General features: G+C 47.3%; 1 protein-coding gene across 5 annotated transcripts in view; it reads right to left on the reverse strand.

Moving 5' to 3' along the window:
* The window catches only part of PDE9A (phosphodiesterase 9A), a 54,657-nt gene extending 28,957 nt beyond the window's left edge, over positions 1-25,700 (reverse strand). The window contains exons 1-5 of one of the 5 annotated variants that reach the window (XM_014938275.1): positions 25,267-25,700; positions 12,851-12,921; positions 8,689-8,766; positions 8,305-8,348; positions 760-814 (exon numbers count right to left, since the gene is read on the reverse strand). In XM_014938275.1, the coding sequence (XP_014793761.1) occupies positions 760-814; positions 8,305-8,348; positions 8,689-8,766; positions 12,851-12,921; positions 25,267-25,335 (317 nt within the window). In that variant the 5' untranslated portion in view covers positions 25,336-25,700. Of the gene's footprint in view, positions 1-759; positions 815-979; positions 1,103-2,471; positions 2,624-8,304; positions 8,349-8,688; positions 8,767-12,850; positions 12,922-25,266 lie in introns of those variants that run through there. The other 4 variants (XM_014938280.1, XM_014938277.1, XM_014938278.1 and 1 more) reach the window with 4 other exon arrangements.
* Positions 25,701-26,514: the final 814 nt, after the last annotated feature.

Consider the following 26,514-nt stretch of genomic DNA (forward strand, 5'->3'; position numbering starts at 1 on the left):
CTAGAAATGCCTATATTTTTCAGAGGACTGTTCTGTCCAACACGGTTGCTGTAAGGAAAAGAAACTTTTCCATGAAAATGCTAAAATTTGAGCAGAAAATACACCTGGGCTTTATTTTCAGAAAAATTAACAACAAATGATTTTGTTAGGACTCTGAGAATGTACTGTGGTTCTGCAACACTTCATCAACCCCTCGCTCAGCAGTGACTTGTTATTGTACCCCCCAGGGATGCAAAGTTAAATTGATAATGCTTTGCCTAACAGCAGCATCTTGGTGTCTGCACGCTCTGAAGCCCTCCTTATTTCGAGTTATGCTGGTGATTTGCTGAGCTGTGGTGGAATTGATCTGTCTTACTGAAACCAGCTAGAATAAACTAAGCAGCTGTACAGATGTTGAAAAATCCTTTTGGAGGAGAGACATGTTTGGGTGATAAAAGGAAAAATGAAACAAATCAGATTATTTGACTGTTCAATGAAGAAGCATTTCTTTTGCTTCCAAAGAGGGCAGGAGCATAATAAGAACATTTATATTTACTACTTGATCTCCTTTTTAGGTCAAAGATAATCGCCAAAATCACTTTTGGCTTAAGCTACCATATTGCTGTCAGCAGGAAATAACGTGTGTACCAGCCCTAAATTTGGCAGGAAGAGCAGGATTTGAAAGAGATCTTAAATGACTCTCTGCCTCTTGTGAAAATTTCACTTCAGGCTGATAAAAGAAATAGCATTCTAAATTAATAATTATGTTCGGCTTCTTACCTCGAGAACTGCTCGGCAATCTGTCCTAATAAATTCTGGAACAATTCTTCCTTCTCTGAAAGAAATAGAAGGGAGACATAACAGAAAATGACAGAGGAAAGAAAACACCCTCAATGCCCCTGCAAAATGGCATCCTCGGACTTCCAGCTCTGAGGGCGAGGCATTTATCCAAAAAGTCGTTCTTGCCCTCGCAGTGTTTGCGAATTACTCCTTGTCTCACCTGCCTTCCTCTGCCTGCAGATCACAGTCAAGGTTTCTCAGAAGGTTTTTTTGGGGGGTGCTGCATCTCTGAGAGGTGCTAGTTTTAAGGCAGCACTCTCTTGAAAGGAGACCCCTTTTGCATTTCTTGGGTGGGACATCCAGAATCGCCCCCTGCTTTTGAAAGGTCTGGCTCACAAGGACTGCCTCTACACCGTCAGCACACTGTGCCAGAGTGCCCATCAACAACACGAACACAAGAAAACCCAACTTGCCGTTCAGATTTACACTGTTACTTTATCCTGGAGACCAATTTTTTGGTGTAAATTCATAAGGATTGTTCTGCTATGCATAAGCTTCAGGCAAATGGGAGATGCCAAAATGCCTGTCCTTGCAGAACAAGGTCCGCCCTCCCTGGCTCGTGGGATGGACACAGCAAGGCACAAATTTCCCAACCCTTTTTTCCTTGAGAACATAACTTGGACAGAGCCACTGTAGGGATCCCCAGGGGGATCCCATTGCTGCCTGAGCTGCTGCGGCAGTGGGAGCATTCACGCTAGGAGCTCCTCACCTCCCACTGCCAACTCCAGTGCTCGGCTGCTTCAGCCTGCATGGGAAAGTCAGCCTTTCGTGGGTGAAGCCCCAGCCCCTTCCTGAGACCATCACAGGATTGTAATCATTAATACAGGGAAAAGCAAACGAGTTCTTAAAACAAGACCCCCAGATTTCAAGGGAACAGTACACTTTAGGAAAGAAGTGCGATAGCAGTCTTTTCCCATCTTTCAGTCTATCCACACTGTATTGACACAGATAGGGGAAGCATAAATCACCCTTTGCTGAGCTGTGACCTACTGTCTCGAGATTGCTCCCACTTTCCCCCACCAGCTAATTTAAACTGCACTGTGCTGCAGTCGTTCTCATGCCTGCAATGTGGATGTACTCTTGGTTTCTCATGCTCAAGGAACAGAAACATTGCATGCTCTCCTATACACGCTGCAGATTACAGACACCCATTTATACGCTATACAGAAATACCCCAGCGGCATCTCTGAAGCTACTTCTTGCACTTGCCTGAGGGAACGCAGTGCCTCATGAGTGCAATCACCCAGGCAAAACACATTAGACAGAAATACAGCTCAGCATACACACTGTATTGCTAAATAATAGCTCTTGTACCTGTTGAAAGGATTTGCAATTCCTCAGGTATTAGAGACTTCAGAAATACTTGTCAAGAGCATTCACTTTTCTGGTCAAAACAATTTGGCTGTTACCCCTGTGCCTCTAAACTGGAGCAAGCACTCTGTGCTCTGAAAGTCTCAGATCTAATTCCCTCTTTTTTTTTTTTCTTTTTTTCTGCACTCCAACTCCCAGTGGAGTGGCTAGCAGAGCAAATGAAGAGATTAGTTCTTTTCACAGAGATCCATTTTTCAGGTTTCTGACAAAACCCATTTGAAAACCCAAGTGCTGAAGCAAAGCAAACGCCGTGCCCTATTTAAGACAGGAGGAAAGCTTACCGTATGCAGCACCTGGGATGGTACCAGAGTCCAACTGTGAGAATAAGCAGAGAAACCCGTGTCCTCTCACTTCAGTGCCGCTCAGCTCTCTGACAGTGGCTGTAGCATGCCAGAGACTGACAAGTTCCCTATAAACACCGTTCCAGTAAAAAAAAAAAAACCACCACAATCTTACTTTCACTCCCTCCCCCTGTCAAAACTCACTTGGAGTACTAGGACATTCTCATCCAGGGAACAGTCAGCTGCAATCTGATGTTTATGGATGTAATAAAAGACTTTCAAAACGAAGATGTATGTTTTTATAACTCTAGGGTGCAGTAAAGATATATGACTAAGAGTGGCAGTTCGTCTCATCTTAAAGAGACAATGATCCATTTCTTTGCCCTGTTCTTTTCTGAGGAGAAGACCTTTGCTAACCCCTGTTTCTAAAGAAAAGGAGAGACTATGCCAACATCATTTAGTGTCTCTTTCCCACTCCTTTGAAAAACAGGAAGGGTAGGTGTCCTTTCACTCCCTTTATTATCCTCTGTCTTCGTTTTTTTTATCCCTCTGGGCAGGGCTGATACCCCACGTGCACGCAGCTACCTTTTCCTTCAGTTGCTTCATTTGTTTTGTTGCAATTCCCTCTGGGAAAAGGAAATCCTACTGCAGGTAACGTGGGTGGAGGAAATCTGTGCACCTTGCTGAGGGTCGCCAGCTCCTGGCTGCAGTAAGCCAAAAGCCAAAAGCAACCCTCTTCTCAGCTCATCCCCTGTCGGCACCATGAACGCGCAACATTTGCAAATACAGGTGTTCAGCAAGTCAGATTTTGCACAGTACGCAGAGTGTTTTAGAGCTGACAAGTGAAAATTAGAAAAATCCCCTCCTGAAGATGCTGCAATACTGTAACGTGGGGCAGGGGACAGGCCAGCTCAGGCATTCCCGGGCTTCCCACAGCTCATTCCTGCGCTCGCTGCGGGCACAGGGACTTGGGCTCCTTGCCTGCTGGCCCCTGCCAAGCTCAACAGGGAGCTTGGCCGGGGCATCAAAGAGCCAGAAGCCATTTTGCCCCCCCTCCCTGCGGCCCCATCTCCAGCAGGTCTGGACAGAAAGCAGGTGTGAGGGGATAGGGCAGCATTTTTTTCCTGTGGCTCCCACCACAGCAGGACTGGAGAGCTGGCAGGGAGCACACACCTCCCCTTGCCAGATGGGGACTAGGTACATGCTGGGGCAGCTCAGGTTGTGCATGCATGGACACAGATGGCTGATAACCCACTGGTGTGCACCCTCTGCTTCACACTGCCCTGCTGGGCGGTGACTCTTCCTTTCCCATCTTACATGTCGGGATTACAGCCAGGAAGCCACCTCCATCCTCCCCGATTCCCCTTGCCATCCTGCCAGCCTCAACGATGTGCAAGCGGGGAGTGCATGGGATGGTGGGGACAGGTTGGTTTCCTCCCCCGCATCTTTTCTGCTGTGGCCAAGCAAGGCTGCGGGGACGTGGGCGTCTGCCTTTCCTTGCCAGCATCAGGCTGGCGAATTCCTGCCACACGGTCTCTTTCTCACGTGTGCCTGTACCTCTGGCTCAGGCTTCCGTCTGTATTTCCCTTTCTGCGGTCTGGTTGGATCTGGTCAGTCAGAAGAATTTAAAAAAGAAACAAAAAACCACCAAACAGGCAAGTGGACAAAAGCCTCGGGAAGGGGGGGTGCTTCAAGTCCAAGCCCACGGCTGTGGATCACGTCATACCCAGCGCCAAATTCACTTGGCAGCTCAGGTTAAATTGGGCTGCCGCATCCAAGTTCCTTGCTTACGTGAGCAATGCTGAAACAGCAGAGCAGTTGCCCCCGTCCCGAGGCACACATCCACGTGGGATGCATGTAAGGAGCAGCAGGCAGGCGGGTTTTTTTTTCCTCTCACAGTCTCTGCCTTTTCCCTCTTGCCTGAGCTGCGAGCATGAATAAGCCTCCACAAGGAGAAGAGAGAGATCCCCAAATATGATTTAGACACAGTGACAAGTTTCTGTGACTTTACCAATAGCAACCTTCACAAGATCTTGTGTGTTTTATCATTTTGGGGGAAAAAGCAGTCCCCGCAGACCTCTGGTGCACAGAATCATAGAATGGTCTGGGTCAGAAGGGACCTCCAAAGGTCATCTAGTCCAACCCCCCCGCAGTCAGCAGGGACCCCCCCAACTAGACCAGGTTGCCCAGGGCCTCATCGAGCCTCACCTTGAAGATCTCCAGGGATGGGGCTTCAACCACCTCCCTGGGCAACCTGTTCCAGTGCTGCACCACCCTCACAGTAAAGAACTTTCTCCTAAAGAAAGATGTGGGCCTTCTAGCAGGCAGCTGCACAGGTCACAGCTCTTGGTCGAGCTAGCTCTCCTGCTACAAACCAATATCCTTGGGTAGACCCGTGGGTTTTATTCCATGCTCGCTAGCTAGCTTGTTAGTTGAAGAGGCAAAAAACCGAGCTGCAAGTGAAGTGGGAGGCGAAGCCGCTGCCTACAACCTCAGCCCGGCCAAGCGGCTCTCACGCTGGCTGGCTTCCCTGGTGCTGAAGCTGCTGAGGAAGGAGTGGCAGGTGGCGAGCTGTCCCTGTGTGCTGGCCTCAATCACCATCAAGCACTGCTCTGTTTGGGTTTCCTCACCCGTTTCATCAGGGATGAGCGGATGCTTGTGTTGGTGGACCCACCGGAGTAAGCTGGAGACAGGTGCAGAGAGGGCTGGGTCTGAGCTTGGCACTTGTCACGCTCTTTCAGGTCACATCCCCGGTCAGATCTCTGAGGGCTTGTTCAGCTGCCTGTGTGCTTTGCTGCCCTAACTTTGGAGCAGTAAGAAAGCCCCTGTGTGTGTTTCGCCCCCATTTAGGACCACGGTGGATCAGGCTCACTTGAGCTCCAAAACAGCTCCTTTCACTGCGCTATCAGAAATGTAACAGACTTCAATTTTATTTCTCAAGAGTGTGCTGCTAGAAGGATTTTTTCATTTAATTGGCATCTCCAGCAATATAGCAGAGTGCCTGAACCCTACTAATTACAGCCACAGCACAGCCATCAGTTTGTGAGTTTTGAGCCTGTTCCGCTGCGAGGACACAGACACAGAGCATTTCCCCTGTCAGGAGAGAGAAGATGCCCGTTGGATGGGCTTGGGAGTTTAAACACCCCAGAGAGAAGGAAGGGTTTGGCACCAGGGGTTTGATGCTGGGCTTGGATAGCCACACGCCTTCTGGTCTGGGGCCACGGGAGGAGGGACAGCACGTGAGACAAGGGCCCCCCAGGCTCAGGGCCGGCCAGCTGGGCCCCTGCCTTTGCCTCACAGACAGCTGACCCCGTGGTGATACGGCGATCGCTGCTGCATCCAACGGACGCTCACTGGAATAATAATTTTTTTTAATTCCAACCCTCTCCCATGACTATGGCCAGGAAATGAAGAATGGTTTCTTAGCAGGACTCCAGTGGATATCTCCTCTGCTGGATAAAAGCCATTGCTTATATTTTCCTCCCAAAGGATTCCATTTTCCAGTCCCACCTTTTACAGCCTTTGTTCCACTGGAGTGTGCACCACTCTTTTCCAGCTGCCTGGGATACTGCTGAAAGGAGGTGCATTACCTCCCACTGCTGTGAAAATTGGGGTGACCTCTTTTTTGGCATGTATTTGGATGAATTGCTTTGGGAAGCAGAATCACGCAGGCAGAATTGTTTAAGAAGTGAAGACTAGAACAGAGCTGTTTTTTGTTTTTTTTTCTTTTAATGAAGAGGAACAATTTCCCACTCTGTTTATTCTTCCTACTCTCAGCAAAATGTCAGGAATGCTTAAGATTAATGACAATCCATGCGAAAGAGAAACAGATACTGAGGAACATTAGTTCCATCACACTCAGTTCAATTCTCCTCCTCTTTCCATAGCGGACTCTGTCTTATGCTTTGGCAAGCTACTGCCAGAATTTTTTTTGCCCTTTTCAGCTTAGATCTTTGGAAATCCTTTTCTTATAAAAAGCAGGGAGGGAAGAGAGACCTTGCTGACACAGTGAGCTGCGCTCTGCACAAAGCAGAGCCATGTGCTGTCAACTGGGGTGAAAAATGAGGGCCCTGGGAGAGTGTGAAAAGTCATACATGGTCTTATGAAAATATACGCTTAGCTTCATGCTAGGAAAAAAAAAAGGCAGATTTTCTAGGAAGCCCTTTGACCAGCTTCCCAGCTGGTAAAACAGAGTGGCATTCCCCGGTGGAGCCCATCAGCTCCATTCACTGGTCATTCTCCATCTTGGGGAAATGACTGTTGGTTCCTCACACTGGCTGCTACAGAGACACAGGCTGCAGCTAAGACCCCACCTTTCTGATCTGATAATGCAAATAGTATACTCATGGACTGGAAGAGTGGTGTTCCAGCAGAGTTTGTTATAATAAGGAAATGGTTTAGGAGACAGAGTCTTTTCCCTTAGCAGTTGCGTATGTCCCTCGGATTTGACTACCTCCTTCTGGCAACAGCGGCAGTCATCGTCATGGGACCTGTTTATGGGCTTGTAACAAATCTTACTGTGATAAAGTTCTTGCTTGTTTCCTAGCTTCTTCGCTCTTTTTTTGCTCTCCATTCGTCTCTGCTCTCTGCATGCACACTGCCTCCTCCGCACATCCTCCTACACTGCCTTGCTGTGACCTTTTCCTACAGATGTTTCTGCTGCAGCAGACGTGTACCTCAGAGAGTTGCTTTGGCTCCCTCCACCTCCCCATCTAAAGAGAAGGCAGAGTTGTGAGACACTATGCTTTCTTGTGTAACACAGGAGCCTAAGCAAGAAGAAGGGGTGGGATATTCAACTAGCATTAGCAAGAAGAGGAGTTGGGACCAGCAAAACTGCCTTGCCCCAAATCTAAAAGCCTCACCCATTCCTGCAAACTACTTTTTCCAGCCCCAGACTTCCTGGCTCCCTCCTGTTCTTTCTGTGCAGTGTACATTTCCAAGATAATCTTAACCTCTTGCCCCTTCTCTCTCCTATTTTCTCATTTTACTGCTCCAAACTGTGTCCCCAGCGGATGTCTCCTACCCTCCTGCAGACCCTGCCTCAGCGGCCAGCCTCTCCCTGTAGCTCCACAGTGGAGCTTGGGCTCTTGCTCAGGCTGCCTTGGGGCGAGTGGCAGGAGATACTGGAGTTGCACAGATGAGAGAAACCGTGAGCCAGATGCTCTACAGGAATTGCCCCAAGCAAATGGTCTGCTCCAGTGTGTGAGTGCCGCTGGCCTGAGCATGACACTGGCAGGCAAAGAGAAATGGTAGAAGTGCCACTTCAGTCCTGCCTATGGAGTACAACGGTGCCGTACGCTGGGGAATGTGTTCCAGACATGTTCTTTCATCGAGACCTTCTTTAATCTTGTCAGGTGTATTTAAATATTTATTACACTTAGAGCTACCATGCCCACAACAGAAATTATGCTCTCTCCTCAGCCATTTGGAAATAACAGGGGGTTCAAATGTTGTGCTCAGCTTTCCAGCAGAGCTTTGCTGAGAGATGAACAAGTTTAGCAACACACTGCAAGACGTTGCCTGAAAAAAACCCCACTGCTCCATGCGAGACTTTCCCCAGGACATCAATGGTGCTGAGTCAGACCAGAGCTAAGCACCATGAAAATCCCCTGGACCCCAGGCATTCCACCCCATCCTCAACTACTTTGAAATCTGGGGACCTTTTTTTTCTTTAGCTTTCCTCCAGAACACTGTAATCAAATACTTCTTATTCTGCCATAGCTACAACCATGACACCGTCATCTTTCTTTCATGCATTATAGCCATGTAATTTCCATGTGCAAATGTTCGCAGATTCAGCTTTAGTAAATTCAGTTCAAAAGGGTCACTTTACCTGAGAGCTGCCCAGTAGCAACAGGTATCACTCTGTATGGAGACCTGGAAGAGTCAGAGAGGGCTGATGTTAGCAACGCTCAGAAAGCAATTTGTATTTCACCTGTGATAGCAAACAGGGTGGGAGGGGAACAGGTGTTCTACATTAAACACTTAAAAGCAGTATTTTTTCCTCACACAATTGCTCCTACTTTAACAACAAGCAAAAATCTTCAAAACCAGCAGATGTTAGTGTTGTAAGCCAGCATGCAATTCTTGCTGTCATCTCCCTCCCTCCAGGGAGTTGCTCACCTCCCACTGCACACAAAAGGCATCTGCAGGCAACCACCACCCCTTCCCTTGGTCTTGACCCCACTTTTGAAGAGCAGGTTGCAGCAAGGCTTACCTTTCTGAGTTTGCAGGCATTGTCGGATCAATGGATACCATACAATTGTCTGCCGTCAAAAGGGAGATTGTTGTGTTCCTGAAAAGCATGTTTCAAAGAGGTTTATTTGACCTAGAAATGCTGCCTGAAATTCTGTGGTGCTGCATATGGTGCATGGGCATCTTTGCTGCTTGGCCTGACACTCCTGGCCTGGCCTGACACTAACTTGGGCCCATTTTACCTTGGTGCAGAAAGGGTTAAAGCACAGAACGGGGTAGGTTTGATGCTTCCCCTGTTTCAATTACCAGACATGTTTCTGGAAAAATGTTAAGTGTGATCATTTTTGATCTCAGAGCGGATTTTGCTCCCTGCTAACTCATGTATTCTGTTGACTCATCAACTAATAATTTCTATTAAAAAGCTATGTTTTGTGATACATCGACTCAGCAGCTGAAGGTGCACTCAATCCCTCTGTTCATGTCACTGACAAAGATGTTAAACAGCCCCAATTAGGTCAGACCCAACAGCAACCCCTGAGGAATGCCACTCGTCACTGGTCTCCACTTGGACATCAAGCCATTGACCGCATATCTTTGAGTGCGACCATCCAGCCAATTCCTTATCCACTGAGTGATCTGTCCATCAAATCCACTGACATGGTTTTAGCTGGGATGGAGTTAACTTTCTTGCTAGGAGCTAGCATAGTGCTGTGTTTTGGATTTGGGATAAGAAACAGTGAGGAAAGCATGCTGGTGTTTTCAGTTGTTGCTAGGCAGTCAAGGCCTTTTCTTTTCAAGGCCTCCCAGCAAGTAGGCTGGGGGTGCATGAGAAGTAGGGAGGGGCACAGATGACCCCATCTAACCAAAGGAATATTCCATGCCATATGATGTCATACTCAGTATATAAAGTTGGGGGAAGAAGAAGGAAGGGGAGGAGGTTTGAAGCAATGGCTTCCCAAGTAACCATTACAGGAGCCCTGCTTTCCCACCTATGGGAAGCAGTGAATGAATTTATTGTTTTCCTTTGCTTGCCTGCATGGCATTTGGTCTATCTATTAAACTACCTTTGTCTTGACCTACAAGTTTTTCCTCACTTTCACTCTTCTGATTCTCTCCACCATCCCACTGTGAGGGGTGGGGAGGGAGTGAAGAGCTGCGTGGTTCTGGCTGCCAGATGGGGTTGAACCACAACACTCCCTGATTTAGAAACAAGGATGCCATGCCGGACAGTGTCAAATACTTCTCACAAGTCCAGGTAGATGGCATCAATTGCTCTTCCCTTATCCACTGATGTTTTAACACTGTAGACACTTCAGCCATATAGAAGGCTACCAAATTTGTCAGGCTTGATCTGCCTTTAGTACAAGCTAGCTGTCACCAATCACCCCCATATATTTCCATGTGCCTTAGCATAGTTTCCAGAAGGATCTGCTCCATGATCTTGCTGGGCACAGGGGTGAGGCTGACTGGCTTCTAGTTCCCTGGGTTTTCCTCTTTTTCCTTTTTAACAATGGAGGTTATGGTTCTCCTTTTCCAGTCACTGGGAACTTCACTGGACTGCCATAACTTCTCAAATATGATGGTTTGTGGCTTAGCAGCTTCATCTCACAGCCTCAGGACTTGTGGATGCACCTCATCAGGGCCCATGGACTTGTGCACCTTCAGGTTCCTTTGATGGTCTTGAACCAGATCTTCTCCTACAGTGGGTGACTCTTCATTGTCCCAGTTCCTGCCTTTGCCTTCTGCGATGTGGGTGGTGTGGCTAGAGCACTTGCCGGTGAAGACTGAGTCAAAAAAGTCCTTGAGTACCTCAGCTTTCTTGGGTCCTTCTTCCCTGCAGGACTTTATCCCACAGTATTCTGCCAACCAGCTCCCTGAAGTGGCCAGAGTCTGCTCTCCTGAAATCCAGGGTAGGGAGCTTACTGTGCACTCTCCTTGCCACCCTAGGGATCTTGAACTCCACCATTTCATGGTCACTGCAGCCAAAGCTGCCCTTGAGCTTCACATTCCCCACCAGCCCCTCCTTGTTGGTGAGAACAAGGTCCAGCATAGCGCCACTCCTCATAGGCTCCTCTATCACTTGGAGAATGAAGTTATCATCAATGCATTCCAGGAACCTCTTGGATTGCTTATGACGTTCTCTATTGTCCCTCCAACAGATCTCGAGGTGGTTGAAGTCCTCCATGAGGACCAGGGCGCCACTCCTCATAGGCTCCTCTATCACTTGGAGAATGAAGTTATCATCAATGCATTCCAGGAACCTCTTGGATTGCTTATGACGTTCTCTATTGTCCCTCCAACAGATCTCGAGGTGGTTGAAGTCCTCCATGAGGACCAGGGCTTATGAACATGAGGCTGCTCCTCATTTTTACAGAGGGCCTCATCTGCTCAGTCTTCCTGGTCAGGTGGGCTGTAGCAGACCCCCACTATAACATCATCTGTCCCTGCGGTCTTCCTGGTCAGGTGGGCTGTAGTAGACCCCCACTATAACATCATCTGTCCCTGCCCTCCCTTTAATCCTGACCCATAAGCTCTCAGTTGGCTCCTCATCCACCCCCATCGACATAGATAGTGACACCCCCTCCTCCTCTCCCCTGACTGTCTTTCCTAAAGAGCCTGTATCCTTCCATTCCAACACTCCAGTCATAGAAACCATCCCACCACATCTCTGTAATGCCAATGAGATCATAGCCCTGCAGGAGTGTGAACATCTCTGATTCTTCATGTTTATGCTATCCTGTGTTTGCATAAAGGCATGCTACGTGCGTTGCATAAAGGCATATTGACTCACACTATACAAATTACTACTGGTGTTATGAATGTCTCTAGTTATTCCTTTACCAAAGCAAACAAAACAAATTTCTTGCTGAATATAGGGCCTTTTTTTTTTTTTTTAATACTGTGCTAAGCATGATCCCAGGCTCAGATGTAACCTTGGAAGCTTACTGTGGTTCCAGGAGCCTGGTTGAAATGAACAGTTCTGTAGAAGTCTTCTGATGACAATAAAATTACAAATATGGAGGGAACACCCTGTTTATGAATGACTAAAACTGCTAAACAAAGTTTCCTGGGTAATGTAGTGGAAGTATTTGACATTATATGCAAATGAGAGTTATTAACCTCTATAATGTCAAACTGAAGGAAATAGCCAGGATAAACAGGAAAGGGCATTAATTCTGTCCACAGTTTATGCAAATTCTGAGTCAATATAGACAATTTTATATTTCAATCCCCAGAGCTGGACTTATGCAATAAGCCCATGATTAAAGGATTGGCTTGTTTTTCCCCGTGTTTTTTCTGCGTTGTAAACCTGTATGTACAAAAGTAAAGACTATGGCTTAATACATGCTGCTGTGCATCTGGCCCCTGCTGCTCAAGGCCTGTGTGGAGACAGCAGATGCCCCCTTCTAGATGTGACTAAGGGGCTTCCTTCCCCCTGCACCACCACCCCAGACAGGCAGTGCAGAAGTGGTTGGGTGCTACACTATGCCACCCTCCACCACACGCCGGCCTCTCCCACCTCGACACACACCAACACCCAACCCTGGATCCCTCACAACATAGACTTAAGTTGGATGCTGTTGTCCAGGTTGAGGGTAAGAGAAACAAGCTCTCCAGGAAATTACAGCAGGAGACATGCATGGACTTTGCTGGACAACATAAATAGGGCAAGGCTTGGCCTGGGCAATGGATTTAGGGATATTTATGTTCTATAAGATGATTCTGCTGGGATACTTTGTGTTCGAATATTCCATACCTGGGATTAGAGTGCACTGTGTCTGAATATAAAGCTTATCACCAATGCTTCTTATCGGCCCCAAGATTTTCCCTAGAACACAGGTTCTAAACATACGGTTGCATTTCACTCAATATGGGCAAAAATGTGGTGCTAGGCTTATGTACTTGCTTTTATTTTTTTGGACTATATCTCTTCTGTTTTACTCTACTCCCCTCTGTTCTTCAGACTCAGCCAGCACTGAGGTGGCTCAACACCTGCCTGGGCTTTGTGCACTTTTCTAGCTGGTGTTCTCTGGATTGCCCCGATTTTCTTCTTCCAGTAGAGTAGAATAAGAAAGAAGCCTGGGTAGCAGGTAAATGCACCATTTGGGACCCATCTTTAAATTGTCCCCAGGAGTAAAGCCACAAAAGTGAAATGAATGTCACAAATGAAAAGAGAGACCTACCTTGGTAGCCCTGTTGCAATGCAGAAGAGGTCCATGATATCTTTGGAGTTGCAGTATTTACTAAAGATCACCTTCCAAACCGAACAGCAGCAGGGGAAAAAAAAATGAAGACAAAGAAGAGAAAGGAAGGTTAGTTCCCAGTGAGATATGAACTCTATTCAGGCATGAACTGGGCTAATTTTAAGGCTTAGCCTACCACTTCAATTATGTGATTTGACTTGTGAGCTGGAATATTTCTCTACTCCTGTATAATAGTCGGTGCTTTTTTTGATAAAGCAAGCAAGCTCTGGAGACCTAATTGAGCTGTTCAGAAGTAGAGCAACAATATATGCAAACTGAGAGCAAAAGGTATCTCACAGTGCAGTATTGCTGCAGGGTGATAACAATTTAAGGATGCAAGAGCCCAGATCCGCAAAGAAAACAGCCCAGATCTGGGGAGGTCCTTGGATGGTATAAAAGGGCACTGCATTTTGGACAACATCAGTTTAAGCTAGCTTTAAACAGATCAGAGGGGGTTTTTTCCCCACCCGTTGTGGTCCTCCAGTCTATCAGGCAGTATCATTCCTGCTGTCAGGTCAGAGCTTGGACCTTGAATTACAAAATTTGCCACTGTTACCGTCCCACACCCCCAAACACCTCTTCATCTCCCCTGGTCCCTGGTTGAGAAGCTCTTCTGTGGCCAGGGTAGGGGGCAGAAAGCTTATCTGTGTGCCTTTGATTGCCTATGGTGGATGCTTTGAAACTGCCATGGAAATAAAATGTCTCATTGCCATTGGGCCTGGCTCATCTTCTCAAAGCCAGGAACAACAGTGAGCAGATGCAGGCAGGGGGACGAGGTGGTGTGGAGCCGGGCAGCTTTCCTGGCCAGGGCTGAAGCTCAGCTCCCTCACACCCTGAAAGAAGAAATAGCCACTGAGCCTCAAGCTCAAAGGGACTTGTGGAGACCTAATGACAAAACTCAGGAGGAGCAAGAAAGTGGTATTTTACAGACGAGGTCTGAGGCACAGGGTGGTCAAGGTCAAAAGTCTCCGCTCCTTCGAGTGTCTTGCTGGGAACGTTGTTTTCCACCCTTCACGACCAGCCGTAACATTCCATATTCTCAGGCACACTTTCCATTGCTGTCTATGGCCAGCACAGGGGAGTGCATGCCCACAGATCATCCCTGAGGCTGGTGACCCAGAAAAAGAGGAACATGTCACCCAGGATGTCCTCCCAACAGTTTGTTTTCACTGGGACAGAGGCTGTAGGTAGCAGAAGGGCTACAGGCAATGGGGGCTGTTGCCACCCTCCCCGGATCTGGCTGGTCAAGCAGGGCCCATGTATTCTGCAAGATGAGGGCCAAGCTGGAGAAATAGCATATCATCATCCAATTAAACACTCTTCTGAAAGGCATAGGTGCCAGGAGTTAATTAAGCCTGCAGCCTCACTCCAGCAGTCTTGGCATTTGAGCGCTTTAATTCCTAAATCATAATAGCGTTGCAATGACACGGTTCCCATGTGCCTTTTCTAAGGTGCCTTTCAGACCCCAGGGGAAATCTCTCACTCAGAGGTGTCTTGTGATGCTGACCCAGACTTCTGCTGAAGCCGTGGGAGAGCCCCCAGGATGTTCTGCCAGCGAGGAGCTGCTCATGCCTGCTCTCAGCTCAGAAACACCGCGAGCCTGAAGTATCGGGAGAGTCAGGACAGAACGGCAAGATCTGGCCAGCCCGTCCGAGTCCTGTTGAGCCTGGGCTGTGACATACCGACGCTCAAGCTGATGCTGAAGCAAGGCTTCATACCTCCATTTTCACTGGTGGTGAGGAGCCCTCTTACTCTTGAGGGAAGCATCAGGGGGTTTGAGGTAGAGAAGAGAGTGATATTGGTCACCTCAAGAGGTGGCTGTGGCTTATACATGCGTGCACACCCACCTTCCCTGTTTTCTGACCCAGCTGAGATTACACCAGGCAGTACCTTTACTTTATGAAACATCAAGGCACTTGATTGCTGAGGTAGTTAGTAACTGCTACCAGGGCAATGGGTGGCATTAATGTCCGGGTGTGTTTTAAAAGCCTGCTTTGCCAAGTGATTGACCCTTGGTTATTAAAATACAGCAGCAATCAAAGCAATGAAACATAGCCAATTGAGTTCAGAGAGGGCTGAAACCCCACTCCTAGCAGAACACAGCATCCTACTGGAGTGACAGCTGCTAAAATTGGCTGACAGGGTATTGGAGGGTACAACAACTGGTACATGCAGTAACTGAGGAGATGAGATGCTAATTGCGTCTGAACAGAAGGTAAAGGCCTGTGATGTGCCGAGAGTGCTATTTCAGGTATTGAGGTTTCTTATTCTGGAAATCAATTATTATTGACCGGGACAGATAAGAGAGGAAAAGATTAAAAAGATACTGAAAAACATTAAAGGTAAGAAAGCCAGCCTGACTCATAGAAAGAAGCAGGAACTTTCAATGCATTGAGGATGAATTTTAATGCTTCCTTTACTCCATGTAATAGTGAAAGAGTGGGAAGCAAAACAAGGACTGCAGATACTATTTTCTAGATTATGAGCTGTCTCCATACATGTTTTTTAGCTTTCCATACTTGGTATTTTTACTTAAGTTTGCTAAAACTGGATTTGTGAATCACCCACCACACTTTGATACTCATCTCAGGATGGTTGTCCTCAGCTGGTCGGGTTCTTTTTAACCAAAGAGCATATGCTACTAAACTTTTCTTCTGCTGCAACCTGCTGAGCTTTTCTGACCAACTTCCTTCTGTTCTAAAAGAGAGCAGCCAGCCTCAGACATTTCCCAGCAAAGTGCAATTGTTCCTGTTATTGCCTGCAGGTTTATGTTCCCAATAAAGTCGATGTCAGTTGTCCTGATGGAATACAACCGGAATGTATTTTGGAGAGACAGGAGGACAGTAATGTGTACTATTGATAGCTCCAGAACAGTATAGGAATCCTATTTGCCTCAAGTCCATTATCATTGCAGGGACATTAGCAACATGAAGGCATTTGGCAGTGATATTTGGCTGGCAGCCATACTTCAGCCAGATAGGACACATGTTTTCTCCCATGACCAGGGAAGATGTCTGACCTGCAGCTTTGAGGATAGGCAGCGCTGTTGGCACTGGGTGGAGAAGCAAGCAGCTTACCCAGTCCTGTGGAGATGTCCTTACTTAGGCAGATGTCCTGAAGCCGTTGCTCTTCAGCCCAGGTCTCCATTATGATACTTTTCTGGCACTATTTGTGGGTCTGGTCCATACCCACAGTCAGCTGTGAGGGACTTTATCTCCCTTCAGACCTGGATCAACTGTATCTGACTCATAGTTATCTTGCTTAGGTCCCTGTTCCTATTCCTGGGTGGCAAAGCCACTGCTGGACATGTCTCACAGCACCTCGCTCTCTGCATTAATGCCCACCGATGGAAGAAATCACTGCTTAGGACAGGACAGAGACCTCGCTACAGAGAATAACAGAGGCCAAAAGCAGGAGACCACAGCAGTTTCGACAGCTGTGGTACTGGGCTAAGATCATGCACATATAGGGCACAGACAGGTTTGCCCATAATATGTGACAAAAGAGACATAGTCACACAGGTCAGCACAGCGCAAAAAAGCCTGAGATGCAGCTCCTGACACACCTCCTGAGAAAGAGTGGACACAGGGACTCCAATATTGAGAGTCTCCTGCAAGACTGGACAACAGAAGACACTCATTTGCCTGTGTCATTTCTGAAAGCAAAGGCAGAGCCAAAATCATGTAAGCAGAGTCGCAGAGGTGATACACCTTATGGGAAAGGGAAATAGAAGCTTCTGCTCCAGCCTGCAGACTGATGACTAAATGTCACAAAGAAAATCAGCCGTATATAAACCCTGTTAATTGCATCTCCCTTGGATTTGTGCCAGGAAGAAAAAGAACGTACTCCTCAAAAATTATGCAGCATCTGCAAACAATTTGTTTCCCCTGTTTTAGAGTTAACATCATTTCATATTTCTGTCCTTGTTACTGTTAGCAAAACTTCTACCATGTGTAGAAAAAAATGACAGGAAATCGTCTTCCCTGAGTGCTCAGCTTGATCGTTTCAGTAATTCTCAATCAAGACCAAGAAGTAGCCATTTGATTTAAGTGGAGAATGTTGTCTGCCCGCCTTGGAAAGTAATGTGAAGCAAAGGAGGGAAAGGCAGAATGAATTATAACTGAGGCTTTTTGGAGTGGAAATAATATTATGATGAAGCATGCAGCGACTGCAAGTAGGACAGGGTGACTCGATGGGGTCTGTTTCCTGGCCCAGAGCTCACTTCTGCGGGACTGGTTTTTTTCCTGGAGACAGTTCTGCATTTTTTTTGGAAACATCTTCCTCTGAAATAAGAGGTCATTGTCTCTTAATCTATAGTATCCACCTCTGGTTGAGGACAAGGATTTTAAAAACCCTCTAAGAAAGAGTAGGGATTAAGATCCCTGCTACTTTGGCTGGCTTTCCCACTCAGAGGAGTAGTTCAATACTAAGGATTGTGATGGAGATATTACTAAGGGACCATAGCGCATATACTCTGCAACCCACCAGCTTACAACTAATCACATTATATTTTGCTTTCAGATAGGATGGGTAAAACCACAGCCTACAAGTCCAATTTCTGTTCTATATTTGATCCTCAGAACAGCTAATCCTCTCTGTAAACTGAAAACCCCATCCAGAATGTTATCCTGTTCTGATCTGTTGTTAGTAATTGGGTTTTCTTCCAAGAATTTAACTCCTGGTTTTGTTTTGGTTTTTACCCTAGTAAAATTCCTAAATAAATAATGCAGACATATTTTCAAAGCCAGCTTATTCTCAGTTTCCTGTCCTACCTCCTTTTGCTGGTCTCAACCTGCTGTGTTCCTGACTTTTTAGCACTTGGTGATGTCTTTCATTCAGCTCACTGAGCAATGTTCAGAGTCGGGGCTGGAAGTGGGGAGTTGAAACAATCTAAAATTATAATCTTTCACTAATGAGATTGGAGGAGAGTGTTTCAGAAAAGAGTCTGGTAAAACTCAGTTACATATCTTGCAGTGACTGTGAAAATTTGGAACTAGGTGATCTTTAAGGTCCCTTCTAACCTAAACTATTCTATGATTCTCTAATAGCAGCTTTGACTGGGGATTTCTGAATTGCTAAGGCAGAATGCTGATGTGAAATTTTTCATTGAGGTTTTCCCTGTCTCTCCAGTGGTCTTTGTTGTCCGTATCAATATGAAGCAGGATCTAGAACTGTTAGATAACACTTTGTAGAAATCACTGGAAAGAATTCCTATTTCTAAATGTGTAAACAAATAGGTCTTCCTCAAAAAAGGGTGATAAATGACCTTATCAGTCACAGTTCCCAACAGAATTCCTACCTAAAACCCCACATCTAAGCATCTCCTAGGTTTCTCACTCTTTGAATTCAGCTACAGGCATAGCATGAGCCCAGCTATATCCATAGTACCTATTTTTTATTTCTTGTACTAATTAACAGCTGATATTTGGAAAACCACTCCATTTATCTGAGCTTCAAATGTTAAGCAGTATTAAAAATAGTATGCCAGATTTGCCATCTGTTTGTTGCAGTAGGAGTTTCTCTAGGAGGGGAACAGAGAATAAGTGCATGTGCGGGGAGGAAAGCGTGAGAGCCCTCAGCTGAGAGTCTGAGCAAAAATGAAGGCTCCCCTGAGCTCTTAAAACACTGCTTCTGTTAGAGGATGAGGAGCACGGTAGATGTTTTACTTCCAACAACCAGAGCTCTGCAGTCCTGCTGATTCACACTTACCTTCGGGCAGTGATGTGCAGCTTGACAACATTCATTTCAACACGACATCTAAGTGAAATGTACGGGTGGGATTCAGCTGACGTAACTTCAAACATCTACAACTTTGGCATCTCGTGCATGTTGCTCTGCTAGACTCCCTCTCTTGCCAGTAGAGAAAGAGGACAACTTCCAAAGGGTAAGTCAGCCCACATGTCTCCAAAACCCAATTTATGACGGGATGAATCATCCTCTGGAGGTACCACCCGCCTCCCCAGTGACTGTGGGGAAACTGTGTGACTAGCATGAAGCAGTCATCACTAACTTTTAGATGGCTACAGTTAATGGTTAAGTGGGGTGAATCCCATCAATTTCCTAATTATATACATTACCCTAAAATGAGAAACAGGAACCGCCAGACAGAGCTGACGTATCAGGATACCGAGGCATGTAGCTATAAGGTAAATCACAATTACCATCCTTATAACATCCTTGAACAGAGCACTATGGGAAAAGAGATTTTTCTCTTTTCAGGAAAGTGAAAATGTCTACGGTTCACACTCATACATGTGACCTCCAGGGCAATCTTGGATGTCCATTGAGGGGGACAGCATGGCAGGGGTTGTCTCTGTCACTATGAGCAAGGAAGGATCTCACTACTTTTTAGAGTTGCTGGGTCTCATAGAGGAATCCAGGTTACAGTAAAGAGAGCCTTGTGGAGCCTGCTGAATATACTTAAGGGACATATTGCTGCTATTCAGTCTTTCAGCCCTAATGATTAAAGGCAGAATGTAACCAGGACCCAGCAAGGCTGGTTGTGAGAGGCTGAGCTGAAAGTTTCTTATTTTCTGCAGCAGACATAAAAGCGTTTCAACCTTTGACAAATAATAGGAATGTCTATACTCTGGCTTTACTTAACATAAAAAGGGCACACAATTGCTGCTAATGGAGTAGTAAGTGCAATTAACCCTGTAGCACATAAATGCATTAAGCTTGAAATGTTTTGTAAACTGGATAATAAGGATGCTTCAGCACCAAATGTCCTCACTAAATGTGAGTGAAGCTGGGCTGCGTGTTTCAAAACCACTCACACAATTAATGATGTCAAATATTACCACACGCTTGATAATATAAGACTGTCAGAAGACTAATGTTAGTTAATGGAGCAAAGAAAAGCAGGTGTGGCGAGAGGGCAATGAAAGGCCAATTCGCAGTTCACTAGAAAGGTGATAGAAACAAAATGGTTTTTCTCTCGTTTGTATTAAGCCAAAACAGTTTGTATGTGAGTAGCATAAATTGCTACAGTTGGCTTGTCTGAATCCATAGGTAAGAGTAGCAGGAGAGTGTTTGACCTACACTTTGCCTTGGCTAGCAAGAGCACAAACTCTAATAATTATATATACTGCATGTGACTTCGGAAAGATAAACAGCCCTAAACAAGCCTTTTTGGGTGATAGCTACAGAAGAATTATGGAGCTATGCTGGAATTACAGAACTGTGCTAGGATTATGGTTTGGCTTTCTAAATGCTCTGCAGAGCCCTTGCTGGGGGGGGAAAGAGAAAGGGGAGTTGAAGAGAGAGAGAGAGGCCTCAAATATGACATTTTTTCTCACTTTTTTAGAAGTCTGGTTTTAAGCCATTTTTGCTCTTTAAAATGTTTACGTGCTGTAATATGATGGAGTTTTAAGAACTCGCTGTTCATTTCTTGCTACTTTACGATGAGAACATCTAGCAGCCGCCTTGAATTCAGCAGGGCCAGCTAAAATCAGAGACCCAAGGTGAGCTGAGAGCACTGGCCAGGCTCAGGCTGTGCTATCTTGCACCGTTCCTCACCCACAGAGATCTGCCAGCACTAAGAAAATGGCCTTGATCCCACAAAAACATACTTATGCCTCACTATGCTAAAGAGGGTTTTGGCAGCAGCTTGTCCATGTGTGGGAGGAACCTGAGAACACTGGCTGGGCAAAGTGGCCCCCAGAGGAGTCCATGTCCTGACTGCCCATGAACCCCCCCTCTAGGCAGTCAGCAGTTGAAGGAGTATTGCCCTAAATCCCTGGTCCAAACAGACAGGGAATTGGGTCCATGGGCACCACAGAGTATGCTTGTCCTGCTGAGCCAAGAGCCACAGGGATGCGAAAATATTTAATCGCCTTGAACTGATCATCATGCCATTATTTTTCTGCTGTGTTTTGTTTTTAATCTGAATCCAGTTTGGCGTGTTAAAAATAGCATGGAGAGCTTTGGAAAAATCTGTTGGGTTTGCATTTATACCACAGTTGCTGCTGCTGTAATTAAAAAGAAAAGCTCACATGACAGAAACAATTTCTATGTGCTGATGTTTCAATGCAATAACCACAGCACCGAAACGCAGTCTTGGCTTTGCTCTGTTCATCATGGACCTTAGGCCAAGAGGAACAATGGAGGTGGATATCCTGCTCCACAGGTCAGTACAGTAGACACCCAGAAAGTTGAAATCAATACATTTCTTTGAGAAAAGAAAAAAAAAAAAGTTAATTTCTCTGGTTGGCATCCAAAATGACTCAGTCAGCCAGGAAAATGGCTCCAAAATTCTTTACTTGCTTTGTGAAGAGGAAGAAAATACCACCCTGAGTGGTTTCTTTGAATCCTTGACAAAGGCAGCAGTCCTTTTCTTTTTTCCAATTAGCTCAGGCTCTGCACCCCTCTGACTTTCCATCCTTTTTACGGATGTGATGCTGAGTAAGACACTGGAAACAGAAATCCTATTGAATTCAGCATTTTTCTCAGAGGAACCACTTACAACTCTGTGAGCAAAGCCACTACCTGTGACATTTGAAAACGAGAGCCATGAAGCCACCCATCTGGGAATATGGCCCCTGGCTGGTTTGGCTCTGCTACCATTTGAATCTCAAAGGTCAAAAGAAAATGTTCCCCGGTAGTTTCTTCATGGAAAAGATTTCGGCATGGGCTGGGGAACATTTTCTCACTGGTGGATTTTTAATTTGAAACAGACTCAATAGGAATTTTTCTTAAAAATGCAGCCATAGGGTTAACAATGTTATGAAGGAAAATAAGACTCCAAATCCTGCTTAAGTTTGGCAGAGCAAACCTCACTTCTCTGCTGGGAGGCTGGGGGTTTGGGTGCTTGACCCCATCTAGTGGCACTTCGGGAACAACGAGAAATCCCTGTCCACAACGGTACTGCAAAATCACCTTATCCTGTATGAAACACGTTCATGGCTTCCCCCATCCCACCGGCTTCTCCTTTGCCTGGCAGCAGACCAGGCTGTGGCAGGGGTGGGACGTGGACGTGTTTCACGGGCGTGCTAAGCCCCAGGCACGCGTGCGAAGCGCGGAGGGAGGTGTGTGTCCAGGCAAGCGGGTCATGAGCTGTTGGGTGTCCCTGGGTGAGAAGGTCCTTTAAAAATAAATAAACCAAGCAATACTTGTTTCCTCCAGGGCGTGCATCCCCTTTAGGTAGGTGCTGGATAGGAAGCACAGAACGCTGTAACTTCATTGTTCAACCAGCTCCAAGAACAAGTGACCTCTTTGAAGTCGGTTTGCACAGAGCCCCGGTTCAGCGCACGGCTGTAACGCTGCAAAGTCTCTGATCTTTCCTCTCCAGCAGACACAGCATGGCTGTCCCTTCCATCTCCTGACTTGTGTTTGGCTCGGCAGACGGTTGCTCCACAGGAGACCCCCATCCCCTGCCCCTTAGCCAGGAATCAGCTACCAGCAGCTTGAATCCTTCTCCTGGTGGACACATAAGCCACCCTTATGGAGATCTTGAGCTCAGATGCCTGTGGGGGGGTTCCACAGTTGGTGTCTGCTGGGCCAGGGTGGGTCATGTCATGTCCCTCCCAAAGGACAGCCCTTGCTGCCCAGCCAGGCATGGGGACATGCTCAGTCACCTCTGCCCGCTGGAGGAGAGCCCTTCCCTGTGGTCAGCTTTGGTGAAGACCATTTTGTGCCTGCCCATGGCCCTGACAGGTCAGTTTATCAGACTGTGACAAATGACTGAGAGCCTTTGCGGGTGCAGGTGGGATGGGGGCCAAGGGGAAAGGGCAGGAGCCGAGGAAGTTATTGAGGCAAGGACTAGGCTTCCCCAGCTTGACGTAGGAGTGATGCACAGCAGCACTGGGTGGGCTGGTCTCCCCTCTGCTCCCAGCCTCCCACCAACCACCCACTGGACTCCTGGGTGTTCATGGCACTGGCCTTACAGGTATGGACTTCAGCCCTTCCTCTGGGATGTGCTTGCCTCGGGCATGGTCCTGTGTTCAACCGCTGCTGATGGTGCCTCCTTTTATTTCAACAATTACTGAGGGTTTCAAAGCCAGCAAACTCTCCTCCAGCAATCGCCTTGTTCCTTTGCCCTCCCCGCTGTGCCCCTCTGGATCTGCTGACACACAAACCTACTTAGCTTTTAATTCAACGCTTCCAAGAGCTCATCTGCAACGTGCAGGTTCCCGGGGGAGGTGGCACACAGCTCCCTGAGCCTGCTCCATCCCTTCCTTTTACCCCAGCGCCAAGACAAAACAGCTGCTCCCAAAGTTGGTAGCACACCCTGTGGCCACACCAGTGGAAATTCAGACTGAGGCCCCGCAAACACAGAATTACCTGTGAATAACTGCCATCACAGCTAGCGCTGTGGGAGGATGCCCGGTTCTATTGCATGGCTCTGCGGTGCCCAGCAAGCCAGTGGCAAGTTGGAGCTGAGCCCTTTCAAACTCAACAAGCGGTGTTATAATGAAGCTCATACCTCATTACTGGGTTGACGAGTAGCTTAGCATTGATTTAATGAGTTCCCTTTAGAAGCCTCCAATACTGCATTCCTTGGAAGATTAAGGGTTGCTTTTCTGCTTTTTTTTTTTTTCCCTTCCCTTTTCTTTTCTTTTCTTTTCTTTTCTTTTCTTTTCTTTTCTTTTCTTTTCTTTTCTTTTCTTTCTAATGATGTTGTTACTGAGGAGGCATGAGAATCTGAGATATGCCCTGCTTACCCCTGGGTGAACCCCACTCACACGGCATTTTTACTGCAGGAATCCTTCCAAACATTGCACAGATGGAATTTCACATCTGACAAAAGAAACAGATAACGTTTATCTAGCAAAAAAACCCCTTACTGCCGCCTGAATTTGCATTTGCTTGCTCATGTATTTGTGCTTCTTCTGCGTTTTCAGTGTCAAAACTACTCTCCAGAGACTGGTTCTGCAAAATGCTACTTTTTTAAAAAGCAGAGTAGATGACAGATGATGTGCTTTACCGAAAGCCACGGAAACATTCGCCACCCTTTCAGAATACCGAAACATTTTCGTCCTAAACGGTAAAGGTGCCAGGGAGCTCCGTACAAAAGCCTTACTTTTGGGGGCTGCCAGGCCACCAATTCATTAAGCCCCAGCAAAAGAGAGGAGGCGTCTTCAGCTCAGCAGAGCCGACACGCTTCTGCCCACCGGTATGGAGGAACCCATGGTGGCAGAGGGACCACCGTCACGTCACACCTAAGCCCCAAGACGGATGAAGAAGAGCAGCCTGCTATGGTGGACCTGATTTGGATTCTTAAAGGTCTTCTTCCCCAGGACAGCACTTTGGTGGTGGTGGTCGCAGGTCTCCAGGGCAGTGGCAGAGGGGACTGTAGGCAACGGAGGCGTGCGTGGTGGGACAGAACTGTGAGTATCAGCTCTCTCTTTACCCTGTTTCTGCAGTCGCTCTTACAGCAAAGGGAAGGGAAGGGAAAGAAAAGGGTATCTTTGCTGTTTCTCCTTAAAGCAGAAACAAAAGGCGAGGCTGGGTGAAACAGAAATTTAGAGCAGGAGGACGACAGAGAGAGACTTGAATTTTGCAAGTCAGAGTTTACTTGCTCTGCAGCCTTGCAGCGGCTTTCTATTACCAAAAAAAAAGGCACTTGGTTTGTGGCCAAAGAATTGCTGACAAAAAGAAGAAAAGAGACGACTTACAAAAATGTGGGGGCACCGTTTCTGTTTCAGAGCAGTGGGCTGTCAGCTCGACAGCACGCAAGCTCTCCCTTTTAGCCAGAACACATTTCTCCCACAATTTCCCCTGTGCTGTGAACCGTGGTTAAGCAAACGAGGCAGGCTAATGGAAGCAAAAGTTTCAATTAACATTTATCACCCTTTACCAACAACTTGGCAAAGGTGGCGGGGACCCCCGCAGCCTCCCCCCCCGCCCGGCGATGCAGCGGCACACCCCATCGCACAACAGCTCGGGCACCTGCCTGCCAGTCAGCTTGGTGGTAGGAAAATGCACATCACTAAACACACACACACACACACACTCCTCCAAATTACTCGGCACGCCGTGCTTTCCAGCTCCCAGTGCTTGGGTGAAAACCTCTCTGCAGGCAGAACTTTGTAAACACGTCGCCACTCCACTCCGGGCGAGGAAAATGCTCAACCGAGGATCCCCACGCCAGCAGCCAGAGCTGGCAGTGCCCGGCCCTCCCCTGCCGCCAGCCTCCCCTTCCCCTTTAAATAAACACCCGTGTACAAAGCAGAAGCCACTCAGGATTATCCCCCCCTCCCCTCCTCCTTCCCCCCTTAAAAAGCGATGCGAAGCCCGCTGCTGCGGCGCTGAAACGCAAACAGGCGTCTCACTCGCCTTACAGAAACAGGTCCTGCAGCAAACACAGCCCCCAGCCGCCTCCGGAGACACCACTTTGTGAAAAACAGCAAAAGTACCTTTTGAATTCTTCCATCAACATCCAAATAAATACACTTGGACCGGTAAGTTGAGGAGGCAGATCCCATCTTGTTACAGTTGGGCTTTCACCGGACCTTTTTCCAGTGTGAAACAGAGCAGAAAATAAGGGTTTATCCTACCAAGCCGAGCCACCACTGCCTGACAGTTTGGTGTCCCCGCTCTTCTGTATCCCACTGTACTCTCATTCTGGGAAGGTCCCTCCTCTAACATGCATGCATTTTGCTGTGCCTCTGTCTCTCTCTGCCACCTCCTTTTAGTTTTGCTTCCCTCCACATCCAGCTGCCTCCGACAGGGAATGACACAGGCTCCAGATGCTGTCTGCAAGTGCCCTCTCGATTCCCATAGCAACAACCCCTCTCGGCTTTGGGGCTGAGAGCTGCTGGGCATCTGCTCTGTGGCTCTGACCAGCTCCCGTCACACACAAGACCAAGTGGTACTTATCCCCGGGTGGGCTGGGGAGGGGAAACCTTCTTTATCGGGGAGGCGAGAGATGTCATTTGATATTGTGGTGAAATAGGACCGTAATTATTAATTAGTGGCAACCCTCCTGGTGAGCTGCCTGTACCCTGCAGGCAGGGTGACGGGCTCCCAGCTGTGCCCTGCGATGGGACTGTCCTTTCCAGGCACCCGCTGCAGCTGGGGCTCAGACCCTCTCAGCCCAAACTCGGCAGCTTAATTTCCACATCCCTTCTGTTAATCATTACAAGGACAGAAAGAAAAACCAGCAGCTTTTTTGTTTTGTTTTTTTTTTTCTTTTCCTCTGTAAACTCCAGAAGCATGGAGAAAGCATAAAGCCCGTGCTTTCGCCCAACATCCTCCGTGCCACCCCCGGAGCCAAGGAATTTGTCATTTAAGTGAAGTATCCTGGCAAAGGCATCTCCCATGGGAAGGTGTGGCCGAAAACCAGGGGGAAAGCGAAGTACCCGATGGTCAATTCTCTGAGCAGATGCCAAATGCCATCTGCTGCCTGGCTGTGCCCTGCTGCAGTGCCCGCGCCGGTGGGGAGATGGAGCAGCAGCGGCAGCGGTGGGTGACTCTTGGTCATGGAAGAGCTTTGGAGGCAGGGTCTCTTCCACCCTCGCAATGGAGAGGCTGTTGGATGGGCTGCAAGCACGCAGAGCAGCTGGAAACAGCTCCTTCTGTGAGTGTTAGTGCTGGCTGTTTTCTGAGGCTTCTGGTGATGGAGCCGCAAAAACATTTTCTGGCCTCTTTATAAAGCGCTGCGG

The sequence above is a fragment of the Calidris pugnax genome, unplaced genomic scaffold, assembly GCF_001431845.1.
Source record: "Calidris pugnax isolate Ruff unplaced genomic scaffold, ASM143184v1 scaffold25, whole genome shotgun sequence".
Classification (NCBI taxonomy): Eukaryota; Metazoa; Chordata; class Aves; order Charadriiformes; family Scolopacidae; genus Calidris; species Calidris pugnax.